Source organism: Silene latifolia, chromosome 7 (genome assembly GCF_048544455.1).
Source record: "Silene latifolia isolate original U9 population chromosome 7, ASM4854445v1, whole genome shotgun sequence".
NCBI classification, from domain to species: Eukaryota; Viridiplantae; Streptophyta; class Magnoliopsida; order Caryophyllales; family Caryophyllaceae; genus Silene; species Silene latifolia.
The window spans coordinates 6,487,124-6,509,889 of NC_133532.1; the positions used below are offsets into that span (position 1 = coordinate 6,487,124).

The 22,766-nt window shown below is 38.1% G+C and overlaps 4 protein-coding genes and 1 pseudogene across 4 annotated transcripts; 2 read left to right on the top strand and 3 right to left on the bottom strand.

Annotated features, from left to right (window-relative positions):
- Positions 1 to 155: 155 nt before the first annotated feature.
- On the top strand, positions 156 to 2,625 carry LOC141591520 (scarecrow-like protein 33; annotated as a pseudogene).
- Positions 2,626 to 5,955: 3,330 nt separating this feature from the next.
- LOC141591521 (scarecrow-like protein 30) lies at positions 5,956 to 8,083 on the top strand. Its single transcript, XM_074411881.1, has one exon. The coding sequence runs from the start codon at positions 5,956 to 5,958 to the stop codon at positions 7,831 to 7,833; it is 1,878 nt and encodes a 625-aa protein (XP_074267982.1). The 3' UTR covers positions 7,834 to 8,083.
- A 168-nt stretch (positions 8,084 to 8,251) lies between these two features.
- LOC141591523 (sucrose synthase-like) lies at positions 8,252 to 13,220 on the bottom strand. Its single transcript, XM_074411883.1, has 13 exons — positions 12,711 to 13,220; positions 11,912 to 12,038; positions 11,664 to 11,815; positions 11,383 to 11,573; positions 10,831 to 11,168; positions 10,655 to 10,750; positions 10,296 to 10,469; positions 10,077 to 10,193; positions 9,770 to 9,933; positions 9,449 to 9,673; positions 8,801 to 9,364; positions 8,570 to 8,708; positions 8,252 to 8,443 (listed from the first exon to the last, which is right to left on the bottom strand). Exons 1-13 carry the CDS (start codon positions 12,785 to 12,787, stop codon positions 8,411 to 8,413), a joined length of 2,397 nt encoding a protein of 798 aa, XP_074267984.1. The 5' UTR covers positions 12,788 to 13,220; the 3' UTR covers positions 8,252 to 8,410.
- Positions 13,221 to 13,796: 576 nt separating this feature from the next.
- LOC141591522 (scarecrow-like protein 30) lies at positions 13,797 to 16,230 on the bottom strand. The gene has a single exon (XM_074411882.1). The coding sequence runs from the start codon at positions 15,820 to 15,822 to the stop codon at positions 13,990 to 13,992; it is 1,833 nt and encodes a 610-aa protein (XP_074267983.1). The 5' UTR covers positions 15,823 to 16,230; the 3' UTR covers positions 13,797 to 13,989.
- A 1,497-nt stretch (positions 16,231 to 17,727) lies between these two features.
- Positions 17,728 to 21,201, bottom strand: LOC141591524 (uncharacterized). Its single transcript, XM_074411884.1, has 5 exons — positions 20,969 to 21,201; positions 20,153 to 20,253; positions 18,653 to 18,734; positions 18,482 to 18,567; positions 17,728 to 18,199 (listed from the first exon to the last, which is right to left on the bottom strand). The coding sequence occupies exons 1-5, from the start codon at positions 21,008 to 21,010 to the stop codon at positions 17,941 to 17,943; spliced, it is 570 nt and encodes a 189-aa protein (XP_074267985.1). The 5' UTR covers positions 21,011 to 21,201; the 3' UTR covers positions 17,728 to 17,940.
- Between the last annotated feature and the right edge of the window lie 1,565 nt (positions 21,202 to 22,766).

The window sequence follows — 22,766 nt, forward strand, 5'->3', positions numbered from 1 at the left end:
AAAACATGAAGTGATCACTTTTAACTCTTTCTTTTCTAAACTTTTGTGATGAAGATGAAGGTTATGATGTATACATTTCCTCAATATGTGTTTTAATATTGATCTTATCCCCCACCACTTTGACTTCTTACCAGATATTGCTTAATTTTATTACTGATAAATATCCAATTTTATGATTTGGGTTTCTTTTTTTGTGCATTAACTCAGATTCCTTGAACCTTCATTGAAGCATATAACTTTATCTTGTATCATTGTATGCTTGTGTATGGCTCTTTATTCTCTTATTACATGTTACTAGAACAATCTTTCCTACATACCCACATAATAAAACTTCAAGGTTAGATAAACTGTTTTTAGTACTGGGTTTTTGTTGATTTTGTTCATTTCTTTGTAGATTTGTAGTAAAGATCTGATCTTTGTAAGCATATCACCTGTTTGATCTATTGTCTGAGAGAAAAAAAGATGTATAATCCTGAATTGATGAACAATGAGCTGAAATACAACCCTAATTTGAGTGAAAACTTTTTTAGTGAGATTGAAAATGGTGGGTTTTTGCATAATCATGATTTGATTGATGAGAAACCTAATTTTGTTGATTTGAGTGAAAGTTCCATAAGTAGTGCAGATTCTGTAGAAATCCCTGATTTTTCTGATGCTTGTATCAAGTTTTTGGGTGATATTCTGTCAGAAGAGGGTTTGGATGAGACTCCTGCAACTGTACATGAGTACAGAGCTCTGCAAGCTACTGAGAAATCTTTGTATGATGTTCTTGGAGAGGAGTATTCTCCTACTGATGATCATGATTTAGTGTCATCTTTGTATCACAGTATTGAGAATACAGTTGATGGGTTTGATGGGAGTTTTGGTGACAGTGTTGGTGGTGGTGAGGGTTATGGTAATGGTCGCTTTAATGTTGAGTCGAAAATGGTTGAAAACCCGATACCATTGGAGCCTTTCCTGAGGTTGGATGACCTTTCTGATTCATTTTTGCAGTTGAATTCTCAGTCATCTGGTTCTAGCAATAGTAATGACTTGAGGGATAAGGTTGTGGCTTCTCCTGTTAGTACAGTTACATCTGAAATGACCATACAGAAAGGGAAGAAACCCGTGTCTCGGAGAAAGAAAAACCGTCAAAGGGATGATGTTGGGAATGGATATGAGAGGGGTAATAAGCAACAAGCAGCTTCTAATGAAGATTATGTTGAGATGGAGGAATATGATGATATTCTGTTGTGTAAGGAAGATAAAGATGGTGATGGGTTATTGTGTGATGAAGTGAGTGAGAATTTGCAGAAGAAAGGGTCTAAAGGTCGAACGAAGAAGTCGAGTAATTTAGCAGAAGAGGTTGATTTAAGGACTCTACTTAATCACTGTGCTCAAGCAGTTTCAAGCTTTGATCTTAGGAGTGCAAATGAGAGGCTTAAGCAAATAAGGCAGCATTCTTCTCAATATGGGGATAGCACTGAGAGGGTTGCCCATCACTTTGCTAATGCTCTTGAGGCTCGCATTGCGGGGACTGGTTCAACATTCACCTCTAATATTGTTGATGCTAGGATATCATCTTCTGAATTTCTGAAGTCTTATAGGTCTTATGTTTTAGCTGTTCCTTTCAAAAGGGTGTCTTATTTTCTTGCCAACAATACAATTGGGAAGTGTGCAGGGACAGCAAAGAAGATTCATATCATTGATTTTGGTATACTATTGGGCTTGCAATGGCCCTGCTTCATACAGGCTCTCTCAAAACGACCTGGTGGCCCACCAGAGCTCCGTATTACCGGGATAGACTATCCCCAGAACGGTTTTAGACCAGCTGAGAGGGTTGAGGCTACTGGGCGTCGTTTATCTGGGTATTGTGAGAGATTCAGTGTCCCTTTCAAATATCAGTCAATTTCACAGAAATGGGGTGATATACAACCTGAGGATCTGAAAATTGAGAGTGATGAGTTTGTGGCTGTCAATTGTATGTATAGGTCAGGAACACTACTTGATGAGACAGTTGAGGTGGATAGTTCAAAAGACTCTTTCTTGAAGTTGGTCAAGAAACTAAATCCTCATCTTTTTGTTCATGGGGTTATAAATGGCACATTCAGCGCTCCGTTCTTTCTCACCCGGTTCAAAGAGGCATTGTTCTATTATGGCGCCCTTTATGATGTTTTGAAGCAACCATACCCGTGAAGATCATGCCAGGCTGTTGATTGAAAGCGAGCTTTATGGGAAAGAGCTTATGAATGTCCTAGCATGTGAGGGCGCTGAGAGGATTCAAAGGCCTGAACCATTTAAGCAGTGGCAGGTTCGGACAACCAGGGCCGGGTTGAAGCAGGTCCCATTAGACCGGGAGCTCCTGAAGAGAGCAAAGTCTAAGGCTAAAGCCAACTACCATGAGGATTTTGTGGTGGATGAGGATAAGAACTGGATGCTTCAAGGTTGGAAAGGGAGAATCTTCTGTGCTCTCTCGTTTTGGCAACCTCGCTGATCGTTAGTTATCTTTTGTTTGTGTGCTTTTATGTAGAGTTTAGGATTGCACCGAGTATCTTTTTCCAGTTCTGTAATTTAGAAACTTGTAGTTCCTATGTCAACATTTTGTTTATCTAGAATGAAACCAGCTACAATTTTTTAGCTTGTGTTTATTATCTTCTCCCTTGTATTCCTGTGCCTTTTATCCTTGTATTATAGTTCTCTTTCACTGGTTCACTTCTGACTGCGCCTGGACTATTTATGTGCTGTAAGTCCAGTATATTCTTCTTGTTATCAAGTTGTGGTTAGTATGGCCTGCACTTGATTGCCGAAACATGTAGCTTTGTATATTTGACAGCTGAAGCTATTCGAAGAGTTTCTCCATATGAGCTTCTACTTGATGGCTATCAGGATGCAGCTTCAACATCCCCAAAATCTTCACTATTTTTTATTGTATACCTTAAATTTTAATTTATACTGTTGTTTGGTTGTGAACTGGTCCCAGGTACAGCAACACTCACGGTGTTTCATTTCACATATCTATCGTGAGTTTTTGTAGGTGTTACTCGAGCAGCAAGGCAGACTCTCAATGTTTTGTCGTGCATTTCACTGGTAAGTTATTTTCCCTGCATCTACTAGTTTTAGTTTGATTGGTCACTGTAGTTATAATGTCTGCTGTGCTGAGTGAATTTGACGAGTACTTCTAAGATAGCAATCTTGATTATGGTTGATGCTCTTAACAAAACTCTTGAGGTACCATACAAGATTTGATAAACACGTCACTCTTGTCAGGTTTACAGGTTCAGGTCACTACTGCGTAGGTTCTGTTGTAGGGTCATTTCGGGTTAGGGCTAGTTTGTGACTTTATGTTCGACCTTTTTTAGATCTATGGGTACGTTTTATCATGTCATGTTCTAGCTGTGACTATTAAGGTTTTTGTTTCAATTTAGTCATTTTGGGTATATTTTCAAATCATTTCGGAAAGTTTTGTTGGATTGGTGGATTTTGGTTTGGTTCTACTTCAGGTTGCTCTTTCCGTGTTCATGTTGGGGTTTCATTTTGGTCAATCGGGTGAGCTTTACCAGTTACTGAAAATTTCTGTGTATATTCAGCTCCCTGCAGGCTGAAACGTGTTTATAATACTCCAGTCCTTGTTACCGATGAGGATAGCACTCACTCTGCTATAGTTCTATTTGTAGACAACTAAATAATCTGTATCATGTAATTTGCTCAAAATTTGAGACTGAAACTGAATTTTCTACTTCTACTTCAGGTATAGGCTTCCAAGTTGTGTTTCAATGGAGACTTTTAAATAAATGAAAGGTTCTAGGAAACATCGCCATTTATCTTTAATGTTGAAATTCTGATTACCTTAACCAAAACTGTTTTCCTTCATAGTCTAATTTTATTCTATGAAAAATATTTGGTGCGGAGTAGCAATTAAAGGAAGCGACTAATATTTCTTCTCAGTCTCAGTACATCTCTGGACTAGAAACCCGACCGGCCTATTGTGCACCACAGAAAGGTTGAAAAAGTTTAGAGGTGTCCGGTAAGTGCTACTCCATCCTAAATTTATTTGTTACTATTGATTTTGTTTCGCAAATATGTCGACTTCGATTGATATTTTCTTCTCAGGAGGTTCTATCATGCTGATGATCCTTTTTTTCCTTTTGATTCAGATGAGGAGTGACGGGTTTGAGTGGAGATTTGACTATGTTTTGTATACTTGGCTCATTCCTTGCACGAGAAGCCATGTGCGGATGTGCCTTTCCATACTGGCTGCTCATCTCTGTGTTAATCTATTGAAATCAAGTACAAAAGGTATCCTCGTAACTGCTACTTCAAATAAACTACTCGTATTTTTCTATGGAATCTCAGATCAGACAAGAGTGCCACAGTATCAGGTAAGCAGTCTTTGCAATCTTTAACATAGTCAAATATTTATGGTGAAGTAATTGTTTTTTAAAATGTTGCTGGATATTGCTAGGAAGCTCAGAGTATGTGATTCAACGTCATTACCGGATTTTGAAAGATCTGAAACGTTACCAGATTATGAAAGGTTCGACGGTTAAAGCGACCATATTAGGAAATCTTAGTAGCCATTTTGGACCAAAGTCCTCGTTGATGGAAAATAAGGAGTATGAAACCATGATACTCTCGCGAGAGGGTTTTCGCGTACTGATCTTATTTCTTGTCAAAAATGAAAATTAGGTGATTTGATTTGGAACTTGAATGTCTCGAAAAGGAAAATATAGTGAATATAAATAAATACAGAGAGACTTAAATCTCTGTTTGAATTTGATCTAGACGACGACTGTCACGACTTTGATACAGACATTGCATCGTAAATACGGCTAATAACAGCTCATAATATGTCGATCCTAACCTTCTAACCTTCAAATCTTTTATAACTCGGTAATGATGCTCCGTTTCCTTGTGTCAAATGAGGTACAAGGCCATTATAATATATGGCCATATGGGTGAGGGGGTTTCAAACCCGTGACCTATTATCACGATAGTGCAATATGGCCGATACCTTTGTCTTAATCATTAGGCTAAGACCTCTCTGGTAATGGTAATGATGCCCTGTCAATCCTGTCATGATCATATTAAAGAGTTGGTCTCCCTTACCGCGGTCATATTCGTCTTAAATGTAAAACATGTCAAATACTACCCTATATAGGGCTGTGCACCGGTCAAACCGGTTTGGATCGCACAGATATCGGAATCGACAAAAATTTCGGACCGGCACTAGAACGAAAAATTACGGTCCGGACCAGAATTTGTTATTACATGCCTACTTTTTCAAATTCCGGTTTTTTTGGTCCAACTCGGTCCGGAGCGGGAAACCGGAATCTTTAGAAATGTTAAGACCGTTCCATTTTTTTCCAGTCGTCCAGACCGGATTTTGCACATCCCTAACCCTATATAGGTAGCTGAGACAAGACTTTGCCATTTCCTAGGCAATCCCACTTTTTTTTTGTCTCATCCTTTTATTTGACCCGTTTTCTTGTTTAAGACGGATATCTACGTCTTAAAACAGAACTTGTTCTTTGTAACAAAAAATGTCTATGAGTGGCTTCTAGAATAATTGAGTTGACAAGTCAATGATTTTTCCAGATATTCTTTCTTAAACTATTGGTGTCATTAACCTATACAATAAATCAGCTGGAGTTGGTAGTACCATAATGTGAACTTCGTGGAACTGTACTAAAGTATTCATCTTTATTCTGGTGTCACTTGATTGGACTATACTGTTCCCCTTTTCTCAGTTATATTATATAGTCCCTCCGTCCCAATAATTTGTTTACCGATTAAAATACTCGGGATGGAGGGAGGACTATATATAAACAAATTCCATAGATAGATTGTAAAAGTCAAGTAAAACCTGAACACAAATTTGACTGTCCAAGTTCATTTGTTCAACCCTCTTGTTTTTTGCTTGTGTAACTGTAACACAGATCAATAAAAACATTTTTTTTTTCTGTTAATTTTTGTTTGATGGATTCATTTCTGTTGGGAGAATATCCTGAATGTAATGAAAATCTGCATGATTTTCAGTATAACTCAGAATTATTCCCAAATTTGTCAGCTTACAATACTTATGTAAGCAACTTTAATGATGAAGATCTTGAAAGGTTTAACTTTATTGATTCTGGTGTAGTTTCTGAAAACCCGAGTATTGTTCTGGATTCAGGAGAAAACCCGGATGGGTGGATCGATGAATTGTCAGGAAATGATGATTTTCCTGATGACTGTCTCAAGTTTATTACTGAGATTTTAATGGAAGAGGATATAGATGATCAAACTGTTGCTTTAGAGGATTATACTGCGCTTAAGGCGACCGAGCAGTCGTTATTGGAAGCGCTTGGTGAACACGTTGACGTCCCTACTGACTCATTTGACAGCTTTAATGAGTTTTTAAAAGGGCAAGCAGATTCTCCTGCTAGTACCCTTTTGGATTCTTATTCAACTGAATCGATATTGGTTGAAAATGGTTCGAGAGGGAGGAAGAATAATTTAAGAGGTGATGATGATGATACAGATTATGAAGAAGGGAGGAGGAACAAGCATTTGGCGGCTTACGAGGAGGAATACGTTGAGATGGAGCAGTTTGATGATGTCTTGCTGTGCAATGTAGGCGAAGACGATTTTTCCGACAGTGGAACTAACCGAGGAGGAAGACGGTCGTCTAAGAAGAAGACAAGGGGTAAGAAGAAGAAAAATAGCGAGGCAGAAGCGCAAGTTGTCGATTTAAGAGGTCTGTTGACTCAATGTGCACAAGCTGTGGCAAACTTTGACTTAAGAAATGCGAATGAGTTGCTCGGAAAAATTAAGGAACATGCTTCTAAATATGGGGATAGCACTCAAAGATTGGCCTTTTACTTTGCTAATGGTCTCGAGGCGAGGTTAGCAGGGACAGGATGGGCTCAGTACAAAGAAGAAATGTCGAGGCGAGTTCCATCTTCTGATATCTTGAAGGCTTATAAGGCTTATGTTTCAGCTATTCCTTTTAAAAGAACATCCTATTTTATGGCTAATGATGCAATAACTAAGTTGGCCGAGAATTCGACTAGGATCCATATCATTGATTTTGGTATCTTTTTCGGGTTTCAATGGCCTGGGCTTATAAAAAAGCTAGCTCAAAGAAAGGGTGGTCCTCCTGTGCTTCGGATCACAGGAATCGACTACCCTCAGAGTGGGTTTCGGCCAGCTAAACGGATTGAAGAAACTGGTAGAAGATTAGCCGGGTATTGTGAGAGGTTCGGTGTGCCGTTTGTTTATCAGCCCATCGCGAAAAGATGGCAGGATGTGACTATAGACGAGCTAAACATCGACAAGGATGAGGCCCTTGTGGTGAATTGTCTATACATGGTGAGAAAGTTGCTCGACGAGACTGTGGATGAGACCAACCCTAGGGATACTTTCTTCAAGTTGGTAAGAAAGCTAAACCCTACTCTTTTCATCCATGGTATTGTAAATGGTATCTACAATGGACCGTTCTTTGAAACGCGGTTTAGGGAGGCAATGTTCCATTACTCGGCTATATTCGACTTGTTTGAAGCGACAGTACCTCGAGAAAGTGAAGAGAGGTTGTTGGGAGAGGGTCATTTGTATGGAGCAGATGCTTTAAATGTCATAGCATGTGAAGGCAAGGAGAGGATTGAACGACCCGAGACGTATAGGCAATGGCAATGTCGACTTGAACGAGCCGGGTTTCGGAAGTTGGTGTTGGATAATGAACTTGTACACAGAGTTCAAGCAGCATTTAAAGGAAATTATCATAAGGATTTTGTTGTCTATGAGAGTAGCCATTGGTTGCTTCAAGGTTGGAAAGGAAGGATACTGTATGCTATCTCTTGTTGGACATCTGCTTAATTTCATGTTTAAGACGAATATATCCGTCTTAAACAAGAAACAGGTAGATAGATGTCAAAAACCAGAATGCGTAGGAAATATCAAACTCTTGTCTCATCTAATTATATGGGGTAGTATTTGGCCGGTTTTATACTTAAGACGGATATGACCGTTTTAAGGAAGACTAATTGTTTTTCAAGTACTTGGTTTTTGACATTGTACTTGTAACCATTGGTTGATTTGATGTGTGAAAAGTTTTTTTTTTCCGAAATTATTTTGATTTTGGATGCAGATTATTGATAACATCTGGTTTAAAGTTCAGTTCATTTCTTGAACTGGTTCGGGTTTGAGAATGAAATCCCCGTACTGACAAATCAGTTTCAGGGTCGGCCACGACTAAGCTCGAAAATTAAATCACTTCCTAAGAAAATCTGTGAAATTGCAGAAGAAAGTTGCATTTTTATTAAATCTGTGAAATTGCAGTAGAAAGTTGCATTTTTCTGTCTTTTTTCCAAACTTTTCTAAAAAAACAGTACTTCCTAAGAAAAATGATTATTCAACAGAAAATCCAAGAATCAGAATTTGTATCTCTGTCTCCTTATTCATCTGTCACCTGAGGAACTGATTCTGCCTGAAAACAACACCCAGAAAATAGCAAACATTAGTCTTAGATGAGAAACTGAGTCGGTATCAAATACAGTAATGTAATGTTTAACTCGTAAATTTCTCCTATGAACTAATGTAAATGTAAACTAACCAATTTGTTATAACCAAGTGCCATGAACATCTCAATGTAACGATTAGCCATGTTTTTGTCGGGTTTTGAGACATGCTTCCAAAACCCGTAAACCCCAGCAAGTGTAAGCAACTGCTCTGAGTATATCTGCCATGTATATCTGCAAATCATTTGTGTCAACCCAAAAAAAAATGAGAACATAGTTTACCTCAGAGCTATCATTTTAACTTTTAAGGTAAGAATCGCGCTTACTTTTCATTGATCCTCTGCAAGCCACCCTTAGAGATAGTTTCCCAGTGAGTAGGATCACTCTGGCATTTCTCGAAGAAATGAACAAGTTGCTGAGCTGCTATGTCACCCTGGTAAGGGTCAATATGAAAACCTGATTTTCCATGAACTATGATTTCAGCTGGCCCACCATTACAAGTGGCGAACGTAGGGAGACCGGAAGTCATGGCTTCAACAACAGTTAACCCGAAAGCCTCGTAGAAGGCAGGCTGAACAAAGGCTCCTTTAGTATCTGCAATGTACCTGTAAAGTTCACCATTCCTGGTTCTGTCCATTTGAGCAGAAATCCACCTGAATTGTCCGTTTAACTCGTATGTTTCTATGAGTTCGTACATCTTTTTAAGTTCGGACTGTTCCTCAGTGTCTTTCGACTCCTTCCTTCTGTCTCCGGCCACTACGACTAGGTTTACCAGTTGACGGAGCCTCTTATTCTTCCCATACCACTCTACAAGTCCTGTCATGTTTTTCACTTTGTCTAGCCTTGCCATTGAGAATATAATTGGCTTGTTCCGGTCTTTGAGTACGCACCTGCGTGAAATTGTCTCTGTCAAATGACTCGTTTGCTAGGTCAACAAGAAAAATTCGGAAAAATAGAATGGTGCGGAAAAGTACAGATGCTCTTCATTCTCAACAGGGCTGAAAAGCAGTTCTTCAATTTCAGGAAGCAAGTGGGTAAGTCTCTTATGCTTCTCAGTATAGGGGAAGTAAACCGACATATCCGCTCCTGGTGAGACGATGTTGAATTTGGGATCGAACACATCGATTCCATTAACAACCCGGTACAGTCCAGGAAGAGTGAAAGCCATGTGAGATTCATACTGTCCAACTGTGTTCTTGCTGTATAATCAGAGAACATGAAAAAAAATCATTAGAAACCTACTAAAATCCAATGCTGAATAATAACTCGAGAATCGTCAGAAAAAAGGGCATTACTTTCCAGCTATTTCTTGGAATGTGCTTGTGATAATGAAGTCAGTGAGATTCATGGCAATAAGATCAGCTGTAAACTGACAGGAAAAGTGGTACTTTTCGAACTTTTTCCAGTATACATCAGAGTTTGGATACTTTGTCTTCTCGAGTGCATGAGCAATAGTACACTGTAAAATTCATCAGAGAAGTCACAGTAAAATATTTTCACTTCAGATTGGAATTAGACTGAAATAACCGAAGTGACCTGACTCAACTATCCAACCCGAATCTAACCAGAATGATGCATTTGCCAGATCTAAACATAATGTACCTGTGTAACTCCTAGTTTATGCGCCAGTAGCGAGGCAACAATGTTACCATCACTGTAGTTTCCGATGATTAAATCCGGCTTGGTCTGAAACTCCTTGAAAAGTTCACAGGCCACATCCTACAACACAGACAACAGTATCAGATATTTTCAAGTTTTGAACTGTATTTTGCCGAAGTTATATCTGGTTAGTTTAACAATGGCAGGTTCTGTTAACGTTACCTCAGAGAAAGTCTCAAGGTAAGGCCACACTTGGAAACGGGATATCCATTTCCGCACAATGCCCTTTTCGTTTCTGAAGGGCACTCGGATAATATCAGAGTGCTTGGTGCCAATAACCCTCTCGAGGCGCTGCCCACAGGTGGTCCCTACTGCATCGGGTAGCAGACGAGTGACCTGTAATGACAGCAAACAATAACATGGTTATATTTGGACATGGCAAAAGGGCAAATCAGGCCAAATACAGGTTCTTTGATTCTAGTTCGGGTGCCGAACTCTCTAGTCATGCTATCTGGTTTGGATCATTCTGGCTAGGTCAGTTTTTCCGAGTCTAGTTACATTTATACTATAAGAAAACATACAATGAGGATCCGAGGGACAATGTCAAGCCCTTGCTCCTGAATGCGCTGAAGTAATTGAGCCTCTAAGGCCCGGACTTGATCCAAGATATACACAACCTGAAGAACACCATTCAAAAATTAGTACTAAAACCCGAAAAAGGAAAGAAACAGTCTTTAGATTAAACTGAGAGATGAACCTGGCCACCAGTGTCAGGATAACCTAAGACATTGTCCTGAGCAAAGTAACCATGAGGTGACATGATCACAACATTGAAAACCAAAGGGATTCTGCCAAGAAATTTCCCAAGGTTTTCGGCATCTGGAGCATCTAAAAGTTCTAGAAGCAGGCTAATCATAGCTGAAACTCGCTGCGCATTGTCACCCCATCCTCTTTCCAATCCTAATTGCTGGAGTTTGTGCTCCATGTCGGAGTATGATGTCGTCAGAGACAGGGTCCGGAGATATTCCTGTGCCTTTTGTAGGGCAGACTGAAGATCTTTCAGGTTCTGAACCTTGTCATTCAGCATTAAGGACTGTATTCAAACACAGTTGCAGAATGCATTAATACTGATATTTTGATTAAACTGTTCAGTTTTTGACCTGCAAACTGGTAATTTGTGTTGAGTCATTAGAAATATTTTGTGCAAATCATGTTGGATCAGAGTCAAGTCATTTTGGTATGTGTTTATCAGTCGAATCATTTTTGGATTAGGCGGTTAGAGTCAATATCAACTTAAAAAGTTTTCACCTTTCTTTGTAATGATGGGACCTGAGAAATTCAACAAGAGAAACCATGCTTTCCTTCTCATGAAACATCTTTGCAGAAAGCATCCGATTGAGGTACTCAGCGCCATTTCCAATCGACTTTGAAAGAGATGGAAGGTTTGTTGATCCAACAGACGGCTTAAAATCCAGTTCCAGCACAAACTTGCCATCCATGCTGCATTACAGCAAAAAAAAAAAAAAAAAAATTACTTTTCTTCGAAAGAGATGAACAAATGGATGTTTACATTCAAAGTTTAAGACTTACTTTTCCTCTACAACCATCTCTTTGAGTTTCAGAAACTCAGATACAGTCAATTCCTTAAGAATGAGCTTCTTTGAGTCGAAACAAAGGTAATTCCAAACACCGGGCCTTTGACGAACAGCAAGAGCAATCCATGGAGATAAAATTACGGCTTCCTGTGGCAAATTTATAGCAAAAACATCAGAAAAAGGAAACAGTATCCTAGTTTTAAATTTTCAGGATATGAAGGAGTGTTTAGTAGACTTGCATACCTGAGTGGATCTTATAATTTCAGCAAAGGCTCCAACAGCAAGTTTTAGGCTTCCTTCTTTAACAACAGTTTCGAAATCAACAAGTATCTGTTGACGTTGAAGAATCGTTTTCCCATGGGTTTCAACTCTGCATCATAGTACAGTCCATACACAAATGACAATTATGTCAAAAATATGCTTTGACAGGTGAAAACACAGACGGTTCACTGACGGCCCATAATGAGAATTAACTCGAAAATATGCAGTCACAGCTGAAAAAACACAGACAGACTGTTTTTTTCAGTGAACCATGATGAAAATGGTGTCGAAAATATGCATTCACAGCTGAAAACACAGACAGACTGTTTTTTCAGTGAACCATGATGAAAATTGTGTCGAAAATATGCATTCACAGCTGAGAACACAAACAGACTGTTTTTTCAGTGAACCATGATGAAAATGGTGTCGAAAATATGCATTCACTGCTGAAAACACAGACAGACTGTTTTTTCAGTGAACCATGATGAAAATTGTGTCGAAAATATGCAGTCACAGCTGAAAACACAGACAGACTGTTTTTTCAGTGAACCATGATGAAAATTGTGTCTAAAATATGCATTCACAGCTGAAAACACAGACAGACTGTTTTTTCAGTGAACCATGATGAAAATTGTGTCGAAAATATGCATTCACAGCTGAAAACACAGACAGACTGTTTTTTCAGTGAACCATGTTGAAAATTGTGTCGAAAATATGCATCAATTTACCAAAAACACAATCTGACTGTCTGAATGACTCATAATGAAAACTGCAAAATCACCTTGAAAAGAATATGACGATCTCATGACCATGAGTAGTTAAAATGTCACCCAAGAGCTTCACAAAGTTAGAAGCCATAGTAAAAAATCAAATGCACAGTAAAAAATCTGAACTGTAAAATTATTAAAAATAAATTGTTTAAGAATATATCTGAATATGATTGAATTGCTTCAGAATTTATACAAATTTGAAGAGCCCTATCCTCCAAGAAAACTCTCTGCACAAATTATGGCTTTCTTAAATTGAAATATGACTGTAATATGTATCATTAATTTTCCATCTGTAATTAGTATCTTATCTTCTCTGCAAGAAAACTATACGTCCAAATTTGTCCAAAATTAAGCTATAGTCCGTCCAGCTAGATAATCACATTAATGTTTTCATGATTTTGTACATACTTGGATGTTTTACTTTTCTGCAAGAAATGTATTTACCATTATAATCCGTCGTCAACATCCTAACTTTTCCGTCTTGATTATTTGTTTTAATTTCTTAATCCTGCCCAGGGGAAATAAAATGACAGGGCGATTTTGACATTTGATCCAAATCACCCAGACCAGACTCGAAAGATCCCAATTTACAAGCTAAATAATCACATCACCTCATTCACCTGCAACATCAAAATTAATACCAGCTCAATTCTGAATCATAATAGTTTTAGATGGTCTAAGAGTGTAAGCAAATTATCTCGAAAAGTATGCAGATTTTGCTCAATCTCGAACTTTTTTAGAAATAAGTTGCGTTCTGCAGTTAAAAACAATAAGACAGCAGCAGCTAGCTGTCAGAGTGAACAATGTTCTGAATATTCCAACATGGATACTTGTCTAAGAGTCTGACACGGCTATTTTTACGAAAATACCTTAGGTTTTGCCACATTTAGCGCGTCCTGACACATTTCAACACAACAGCTCTACATTTACTCAAGACCGAAAAGAATGAATATTTTCACAGTAACAGTATCTGATTCTTTGACAACCTGTTAACGTGTTGCGTCCAACACTTGCAGAGTTGCAGTCAAGTCTGAGTAACATAAATTTGGCTCAAAACAAAGTGACACACCTATGTTTGGTTGTCGAGTGTCCATGACTGGCGAAAAACACATAAAGAGTGACAAAATCTGTATACTTTCATCAAGAGATTTCTCATAATCTCAGTTTCAGTCAACTACCCTAGTACAGCATTATGAGACAGCAGTCGGCCTTGGACACGCACTTGTGTCAGATACTCTTAGCCGAGTCAAAGTAACATAGTTGGTGAATGACAGAAACTAACAGATCGATTTACGCAGGTTTCCAACAGGAAACTGCACTCAAAATCCTTCCTTTCCAACCTTGGACCATCCAATCCCTATCTAGCTCCACCATAAAATCCTTATGGTAATTAGCCTTAACCATAGCCCGTGCTCTATGAATAACATCGGTGTCAAGCCCAACCTGAGTGAACCCGACTCTATGGTGCCTCATTTGCCACTGTTTATAACTCTCAGGCCTCTCAATCCTCTCGCTCCCTTCACACGCTACAATATTCATCGCGTCTTTCCCATACAGTAACTGCTCAATTAGAAGCCTCTCATCATTTTCCCGGGGCATGGTTGCTTCAAACACATCAAACAAAGCCGAGTAATGATACAGTGCCTCCCTGAACCGAGTAGTAAAAAACGGAGCATTGAATGTGCCGTTAACTACACCATGGATAAACATGTCAGGATTCAATTTCCTGATTAATTTCAGGAAATAGTCTCTTGGGCTATCAACATCAATACCCTCATCAGAAAGTTTTCCTGACTGATAAAGACAGGAAACAATAACAAGTTCATCCTTTTCGATTTTAAAATCCTCGAGTTTTAGAGTATTCCACATTTGAGCAATAGCATTAAACTCAAAGGGCACTCCAAATCTTTGACCATAACCAGATAACCGGTTCCCGGTCTCTTGAGTCTTTTGTGCAGGTTTGAACCCAGGGTGCGGATAATCCACTCCTGTTATCCGCACCCTGGGTGGACCAATCCGTCTTCTTGACAGCTGTTGGATTAAACCAGGCCATTGAAACCCTAAAAAAATCCCAAAATCAATAATATGAACCTTAGCAGACTTATCAGCCAACTTTGCAATAGCCTGATTCGCTAAAAAATACGTCGTTCTCTGAAAAGGTACAGCTGAAACATACAGTTGGTACCCTTTCAGGATCTGAACTGATGAAATCGGTTTTCCTACAAAATCCCGATACAGATCAGACCCAGTTCCTGCCATACGCGCCTCAAGTCCGTTTGCAAAGTAATATGCAACCCTTTGAGCACTATCTCCATATGCTGAAGCATGCTGTCTAATCTGCTTCAGAAGCTCATTTGCAGTAACAAGATCCGCGCTTGTTACTGCCTGTGCACATTCAATTAACAGATTCCTAAGATCCACCACTTCTTCCTTAGGTTTTCGCTTACCTCTACCCGATTTCCGCCTCCTATCCTTAGGCTTTAGGCTCTTTTCAACTTCAGTAACTGCATTTTTTCGAGTAAAAGGCGAAATATCATCCTTTCCTTCCTCACAGATCAGTATATCATCGAAATTCTTCATTTCGACATATTCTTCATTACTTGCAGCAATTTGCTTACTGTTTCTCTCTTCTAACAACATATCCATCTTCCTTTTCTCTGCCTCTTTCGCGGTATTCTTTCCATTAGACGACAAAGCTATAAATTTCTGAACTTCCCTAAGAAGTTCATCATCATTTCCTACATAACCTGACTCCAAGGAACCTGCAGACGACTCAACGACATCAGAGCTACGAGAAGGCGACTGCAGAGTATCCCCAAGAGCATCATACAGTGCCTTCTCAGTAGCTTGAAGTGCATGATAATCCTGCAGAGTTGCAGGAACATGATCATCTAAATCCTCTTCCATGAGAATATCATTGATGAATTTTAGACAATAATCATCAGAAAAATCTGGTACTACTGCTTCATTAGGGTATGAATTCTCATACAAAAAACTATAATTTTGATCATTCAAAGACATATTATTATGAACAAATCCAAAGTTTTGCATGAAATCATTTTGCATATCCACATTTATGCATTCCTCAGGATACCCATACCCATTAGATGGAATAAAGTTCATTTTTTACCTAAAAAATCGTAGGAATAAGATCGTCTTAACCTTACAACATACAATAGCTATTAATCTATTATAGCTGGTAAAGTCACGAGGGGTGATACTCATGACCTGGGTTCGATTCCCGTCAGCAACATTTTTGTTTTTTTGACAATAAGCAAGAGTGAGTTTACATATTAAGTTTAAGACGGTTTCAAATGAGATTTTGCGCAAAAAAATTTAGGACTCAAATGATGAGATTAAACAAAAAAAGAACAAAAAATATCAAGAAAGGTGGGATTTGACTTTTGATAACATGTTATATAATGTTCATGTATTATATGTATGTATATATATGTTTATAAAGATGATGATGAGATAATGTGAAGTATAAGATATATAATATTAACAAGAAATTTCATGGAACTTGCTTAAACAAAATAATGAGGGATGATTATAATTATAATTAATTAATTAATTAATTATGATTATATTAGTGATTATATAAGTTTTGACTAATATTCAAAGTTGAGTTTAAAGTCATTGGTGTACATGCATTTAAGGTCAGAGGGACCAGGTTATATACACTCCATATGTTTGCAATGGTCACATGTCGGAGATGAATGAGACATTGATATTTCTAATCTTTATTATTTGAGTTATGTAAGCGTATCTTGGAATCTTGTATCGTTCTCGAAACTTGAAAGTAACCTTCATAATTTGAACATATGTATGATTTGTCGTTTGTAACTTAATGTGATTTTAGTCTCGAATACTCGGTTAATGTTTAGAATATCACACACTTTGTTCAGATAAAAAATACTGTATATTTTTTTGAAAGATCTCATAAGTTATAAGAAGCGATTTTGATCTTGTACGATGTACATTTGGTAGGAAGAGTATTAGTAGAACTTGGTCAACCAAGTGGGCATCACGTAATACTTGAGTTAAAAGTTCACATTTAAATAATGACGGACGATGTTGACAAAACCATAGACTTTGTACACATGTACGATGTACATTTGTAGGAAGAGTATTAGTAGAACTTGGTCAACCAAGTGGGCATCACGTTAAAAGTTCACATTTAAGTAATGAGGAACGATGTTGACCTTTAATACGGAGACTAATCTCTCCATCATAGACCATTTTCTATCATTTTAATAAGTTGATAACCATTAGTTTTATGATTAAGGAAACTACACGTCGACAGTGACGTAATCATCAACTTGCTTAACAATTAACTAATCTAATCCACATCTTTGGCTTATCACTCAAGTTTTCATTAAACAAATATGGATATTGAAGTTTTCTAGAACAATATTCAAATGATACAATTAGCCCATCACTTTCGCTTAATTTCAACTCATCTCAGTTCAACTTAACTGAAGGATTTAATTAATTCGCTTCATTTAGTTCGTTTTAATTTTCCATAATATATTAAGTTATTCATCTCTTTTTGGCCCCTTGAAAAATGAAAAGGTCAAATCTTAAATATTCGGATCGGATCAAAGTCGGTTTTGGGTTTTCAAGAATTCAGGTCGGTCATTCCAGGTTCAAGTAAGCTATTTTCAAGTTATTTAGTGATGATTGACTATGTGCAACACAATAAACATTCAAGCCGAGTCATATTTAATCGGGTTATGGACTTACGGGTCGTGTTATTCAGGTCGGTGAGCTTTGTATGTAAATGCATTGTCCATACCTGCTTCTTTAATAAGCCAACCCTAATACACCGGACTAATTATGAACAATTCTAATTCCAGTAACTCCGGCATTTTAGGTGTAAAGCAATAACTCTCGACATTAGAAATAGGAGCTAGCTCATTCAGGAAAAGGAAAAAAAAGTCCCATCTAACTGCTACAGAGTATCTTTTTATCTAGCTCAATTTCATTGTAACTCCTCCGGAAAAATAGCGTGCTTAGCAGTCCAAGGAACGAAAAGATGAAAACTTTGAAGATGAAATACTTCTGTTACAATAAATCTTGGCATTGTATTGAAATATGTAAACCATAAAGAAAAGAACGGAAAGATGCTTCAACCGGTAAAATACAACGTTGTACTAGTACAAACTGTCGCCTAGACCCTAGCGTGCAATATGACATGATGCTACAAGCGAAAAAGTCGACAACTTGAATATCTGTAAGTTAACGTCCCTTTTTCTTACCTTGAGACTTTTGTGGCACTAAAACGTTGAAGTCTAACTTGTCGCGCTTTGGTTGCTTATGGAAATTACGATTGTCACTAGAAGAGGGTTGCATATTACCTTGGCTTTGCTTTTGTAGCTTCTTCGGATGGCTTGTCTCAGAGAATTCCTTTGACTGTTTCCTTTTAAGTTCTCCGTTGCTCTCCTCGTTGCTCATATCCATATTAGTATTCTCAGATGGCTTCTTTTTCCTATCAAATCTGTCATACAAGTCGTTACTCGTTAACTCAGATTTTCCGACACCATATTCCTTGAAACTTAAAACACCCAACTGATATTGGTATTGATTGTGATATCTTGACATAGCAGTCATTTATTTACACTTTCTGTTCACGGCTTATAAAAGCAAACGTAAACTATCAATTACTGGTTTTCTTAAAGAAAGAGGATGATTTAACTCGCGCTTCAGATGAGTATATGAGTTGGCGATTCCCTGAAATGACAAATTCGAGGATAGAAACATAACTATCTAATTCACATACCTCTCGTTGCTCCTTCCACATTGAAAGAGAGACGAAGTTGATGCTTCTGCATTATGACCATTAGCAGCTTCCTCCTCTTTCAGTTTCTGCCAAGATAAGCTTTGAAATGAGAAGCAAAGAAACAAAAGATGAAGCAAACACGGATGAATATTCAAAGATCATTGTACTCACATCAATAGCAGGGTTAAAGTTCTGAAATGACATACGACCTCTTGTCGTACCAGGTTGAGGATCTCCTTCCAGTATGACCACACTGCAAGAAAAATAAAGAAAGCAAATTCTACACAATGTTCTAAGAAAAAAAACAGAAGAAAAAGCAGAATCAATGTAATATGAGAATGCATGTAAAATACTAAAATGGATAAATGTGACACTTCAATTCAAGACACGTAAAATCTGATAGTGTCTCTGAGTTGCATTTAAACCAGAGCCCATAACGAAAACTTCAACTGTAGTTCAACATAAGGAATCAGATAGAAATATGAAACCATACGCCCATACTTGACCATTCACCCACGCACTATGGAAACAAGCAAATTATTTTCAACATATCCCCCGTTTTCAGTTACAAATCGAGTACAGCCTCTTTGTTGTTGGAACGAGGAAGTAAAAGGATACCCTTTATATCTAATTGTGATGCTAAAGATTACTGAAAACGGGGAATATCTAATTAAAGTTGTTGAGTATGGCTTATCCCAACCTGTTCTATATTATAAAGACGCTGTCAATAGAGAGCTTATAGGGAAGGGGGGGGAAGGCCAGTTGTCTAAAATGATACTCCCTCCGTCCCGGTCATTTGTTGTCCTTGGGTTTTGGCACAAAGACCAAGGAAAGGGGAAGGGGCCAATTACTAAATGACAAGTGGAATAAATTGAGTGTGAATGATCAAATTACACATCAAATTCATTCTTAAAATAGAAAGGACAACAAATGACCGGGACACCACAAAATGGAAAAGGACAACAAATGACCGGGACAGAGGGAGTAGTTTATAGTGCTCAGCGGAGAAACAAAATTAACCCAACAATAACAGAGTTGACGTGTTTCTGTTGATGGATGGGCGAACCGGAAGCCCGGGTCACAGGTTGGGAAAATCAGAACGCATGAGCAAAGGTGCAGACAAGATGAGGAAGGGTAATGAATGGATACTACAGATAATATAGAACATAGTCCGCACAGTGCCAATAGTCTGCCACTCTGCCATAACCCATTGACCCCCGACCGCCGATGGAAGTAATGTCAAGAATCCATGATCAACAAGTAATACAGATTACAATACTAATTATCTCCTGGTATGAGTGAACGACGGTTCGCTAGAGACAACAGCACCTTAAGGCTAAAGGTAGAAGAACTTCACACATATACCACACTTTTGAGGTGGGCTATATAACCAATGGCTTGCACTTTCCCCACTCGTGTGAATGAATGATTTAGGTTGGCATTCTAGAGGATCGAGTGAAAGCCCTTAGCATTGACTTCAAAAACAAAATTGCAGTAAACAAAAACTACAACAATACCCAATGACTCAGGTTCTTGCAAATAGCGGGTTATAGGAGGCCGAGTGTGCAGTAACAACAACAAATAATTACAGAACCCTAAAACTCAACATAAGAAACACCTAAAACATTACATAAAAGTTTAAACAGTTTGTAGCAGAAACAAAGGTTATACCATTTTCTTCTAACATTACTAGGGGGGGTAAAATTCCCATCTGGTATCGGTTGTTCCACCTCCTTAATTTTCTCCTCCTTCTGAACTGCCCTTTGCATAAACTATTACACAGCAATTCCCAATCAATTTCAAGTTTCCGACCCAAAAACGAAAAGAACAAAACTTTATGAGATCTTTTTTCATTACAAACACCAAACAATACCTAACACTTCAATCAAACCAATAAAAACAACAAAATCTCTCATAAATTAAACAATACCCAACTCAAAAATCCAAATTTTCAAGCAAAATCCGATAACATAAACACAAAACACATCAACTAACAACCTAATTATGCTAAAACAAGAACAACCCACATAAAATTAAACAATACCCAACTCAAAATCCAAACTTCCAAGCAAAATCAAACAACATTACCCCTAGTGCCTCAATAGCTCCCGCAAACTGCGGGTTAGGGGGTTCGGATGTACGCAGCCTTAACCTTGTGTTAGCAGCACAAAGAGGCTGTTTTTGAAAGCAAAATCAAACAACAAAAACATAAAATACTTCAATTAACAAACTAATTAGCTAAAACAAGATATACCCACATGAAATTAAGCAATACCCAGTTCAAATCTCAAACTTATAAACCTAATTAACCAACATTAATCACACAATTACAGGAATTAATGTCGAACAGCCAACAGAAAATACTTCAATTAACAACCAATTAAGCTAAAACAAGAAATACCCAATTCAAATCACTAACTACTGAAGCTAAATTAACCAAAAATTAATCAAATAATTAAAGAAATTATGCCAAAAAACAACAATTACCTTAAGATTTTTCAATACACTGGACATCTCCATCTTTCCCATGTTGTGAATTATTAATTATGAACCAAAAAATTCAACAAAGATTCAATCTTTGTTCCAAAAATAATTTAACCCTTTATAGCGTTTCTGGGTTTGGGCTAATTTATCGAGGGTTTCGCAATTAGGAAAGTTTGTTTACTACTCCAGTACTCCTACAAGGTAAAGGATAACCTTTTTTTAATCCTGATGCTACGAGAGAACATCTTAACCGTTGAATCATGTCTTATAAGATCCAACGGCTGGTAAAATAGCATACATTGGTGGAGGCCCGGTAAAATTGACCCGGTCGACTAACCCGACCTAGTACCCGAAATGAGAACTCAAGCTTGACCCGACCGGTTTGAAATGACCAAATATGGCTAGACCTGGTCGAACGGGTAGGTTACGGGTCGGGTAGTTTTGGGTTCGGGTAAAATACGGGTCAAGTAAGTCTATACGGGTTTCGGGTTCGGGTAAAAAATGGCTCGATCAACCTCTTTTCCTGGCATTTTTTAAAACCTTTTATATCGTAATTTCTACCATTAATATATTTTATCTCCTCTTACCCCATCTTAGTCAACTTAATTGTCATCATTCTCGTCATCACCACTACCATCACCTTCGTCATTATTTTCATGCCTTCACTAACTCGTTAAGTATGACAGTGAGACTCAAATAAAATGACAATGATGACGTGGCATGTGATATGGGGTGATGAGGTGGCAGTGATGACTTAGGGTGTGGTTCGACGTAATACGATGAAATGACGATGTGGCACATACTTCGAGGTAATGACGTGTTATGTGATATGAGGTGATGTTGTGGCAGTACTGACGTGGATTGGAGTTCGACGTAATACGATGAAAGTGACGGTGTGTCACACACTTCAAGGTGATGACGTGGCTTGTGGTCCGAGGTGATAATGTGGTGGTGATGACGTGGAATGCGGTTCGATGTAATACAGTGAAAGTAATGGCGTGGCACACACTTTAAGGTGATAACGTGGCATGCAGCTCGAGCTGATGATGGCGTGGTGACATGGAATACGGGTCGACATAACATGGTGAAAGTGACAACATGTCACACTTTAAGGTGATATTTCTTTTGGTTCAGTTGGGTGATCAACTCAAACCAACGAAAGTATGACCCACTAGAAATAAATGGGTTATTTATGTTGAGGGTTTGCGTTAATAGACGACAACTCAAACCCAACCCCAATCCCAAACCCAACTCATACAAGTTTTATGTAGTATTTTGTTCTCAAGTCTCAACCCATTTTCAAACAAATCACATCTTCTTAACTCTAAACCGTTAAACTTTATGTCGTGTTCATAACGTGTTTTCAGTGATTACCACCTATACCGGCCTATGATGGCTAAATAGAAGTGGTCACTTACATGGCTAGATGTTTCAATACATGATTAAGCTTTGCTTTCCCTCTAGATCAATGAATATGGCTAGACAAAAGTGGTCACCTAGATGGCTAGATGTTTCTAATGTGCATGACTATTTACACAAATTCAATCCACAAATTCTTGTTTCAGACGACAATTTTGGTCTGAAAAAATAAGACGGGATTTTGTGATCGTAATTGTTTTCCGGTGGTGGTCACATTTGAGTTTTTTATTGTCAAATGGTCACAAAATCCCGTCTTATTATTTCAGACCAAAATGGTCCATCCGAGGGAAACCAACTCAACAAAAAAATGCAAGACACATTTTGGATTTCTGTCTACTTCCACCAAATGATGATGACCGGCCATTACTAGCCAGCTCCACAT

What these genes read in the sequence shown, in the direction of transcription:
- LOC141591521 (XM_074411881.1), top strand. Translation starts at nt 5,956, where the DNA reads ATGGATTCATTTCTGTTGGGAGAATATCCTGAATGTAATGAAAATCTG.
- LOC141591523 (XM_074411883.1), bottom strand. Translation starts at nt 12,787, where the DNA reads ATGGCTTCTAACTTTGTGAAGCTCTTGGGTGACATTTTAACTACTCAT. An exon ending in ATAAACTAGGAGTTACACAG is followed by an intron (nt 9,934 to 10,076) that starts GTACATTATGTT and finishes TGAATTTTACAG; the next exon opens with TGTACTATTGCTCATGCACT. An exon ending in GTTGAGAATGAAGAGCATCT is followed by an intron (nt 9,365 to 9,448) that starts GTACTTTTCCGC and finishes AATTTCACGCAG; the next exon opens with GTGCGTACTCAAAGACCGGA.
- LOC141591522 (XM_074411882.1), bottom strand. Translation starts at nt 15,822, where the DNA reads ATGAACTTTATTCCATCTAATGGGTATGGGTATCCTGAGGAATGCATA.
- LOC141591524 (XM_074411884.1), bottom strand. Translation starts at nt 21,010, where the DNA reads ATGGGAAAGATGGAGATGTCCAGTGTATTGAAAAATCTTAAG. An exon ending in ACTTTAACCCTGCTATTGAT is followed by an intron (nt 18,568 to 18,652) that starts GTGAGTACAATG and finishes TTATCTTGGCAG; the next exon opens with AAACTGAAAGAGGAGGAAGC. An exon ending in TGTGGAAGGAGCAACGAGAG is followed by an intron (nt 18,200 to 18,481) that starts GTATGTGAATTA and finishes CTTGTATGACAG; the next exon opens with ATTTGATAGGAAAAAGAAGC.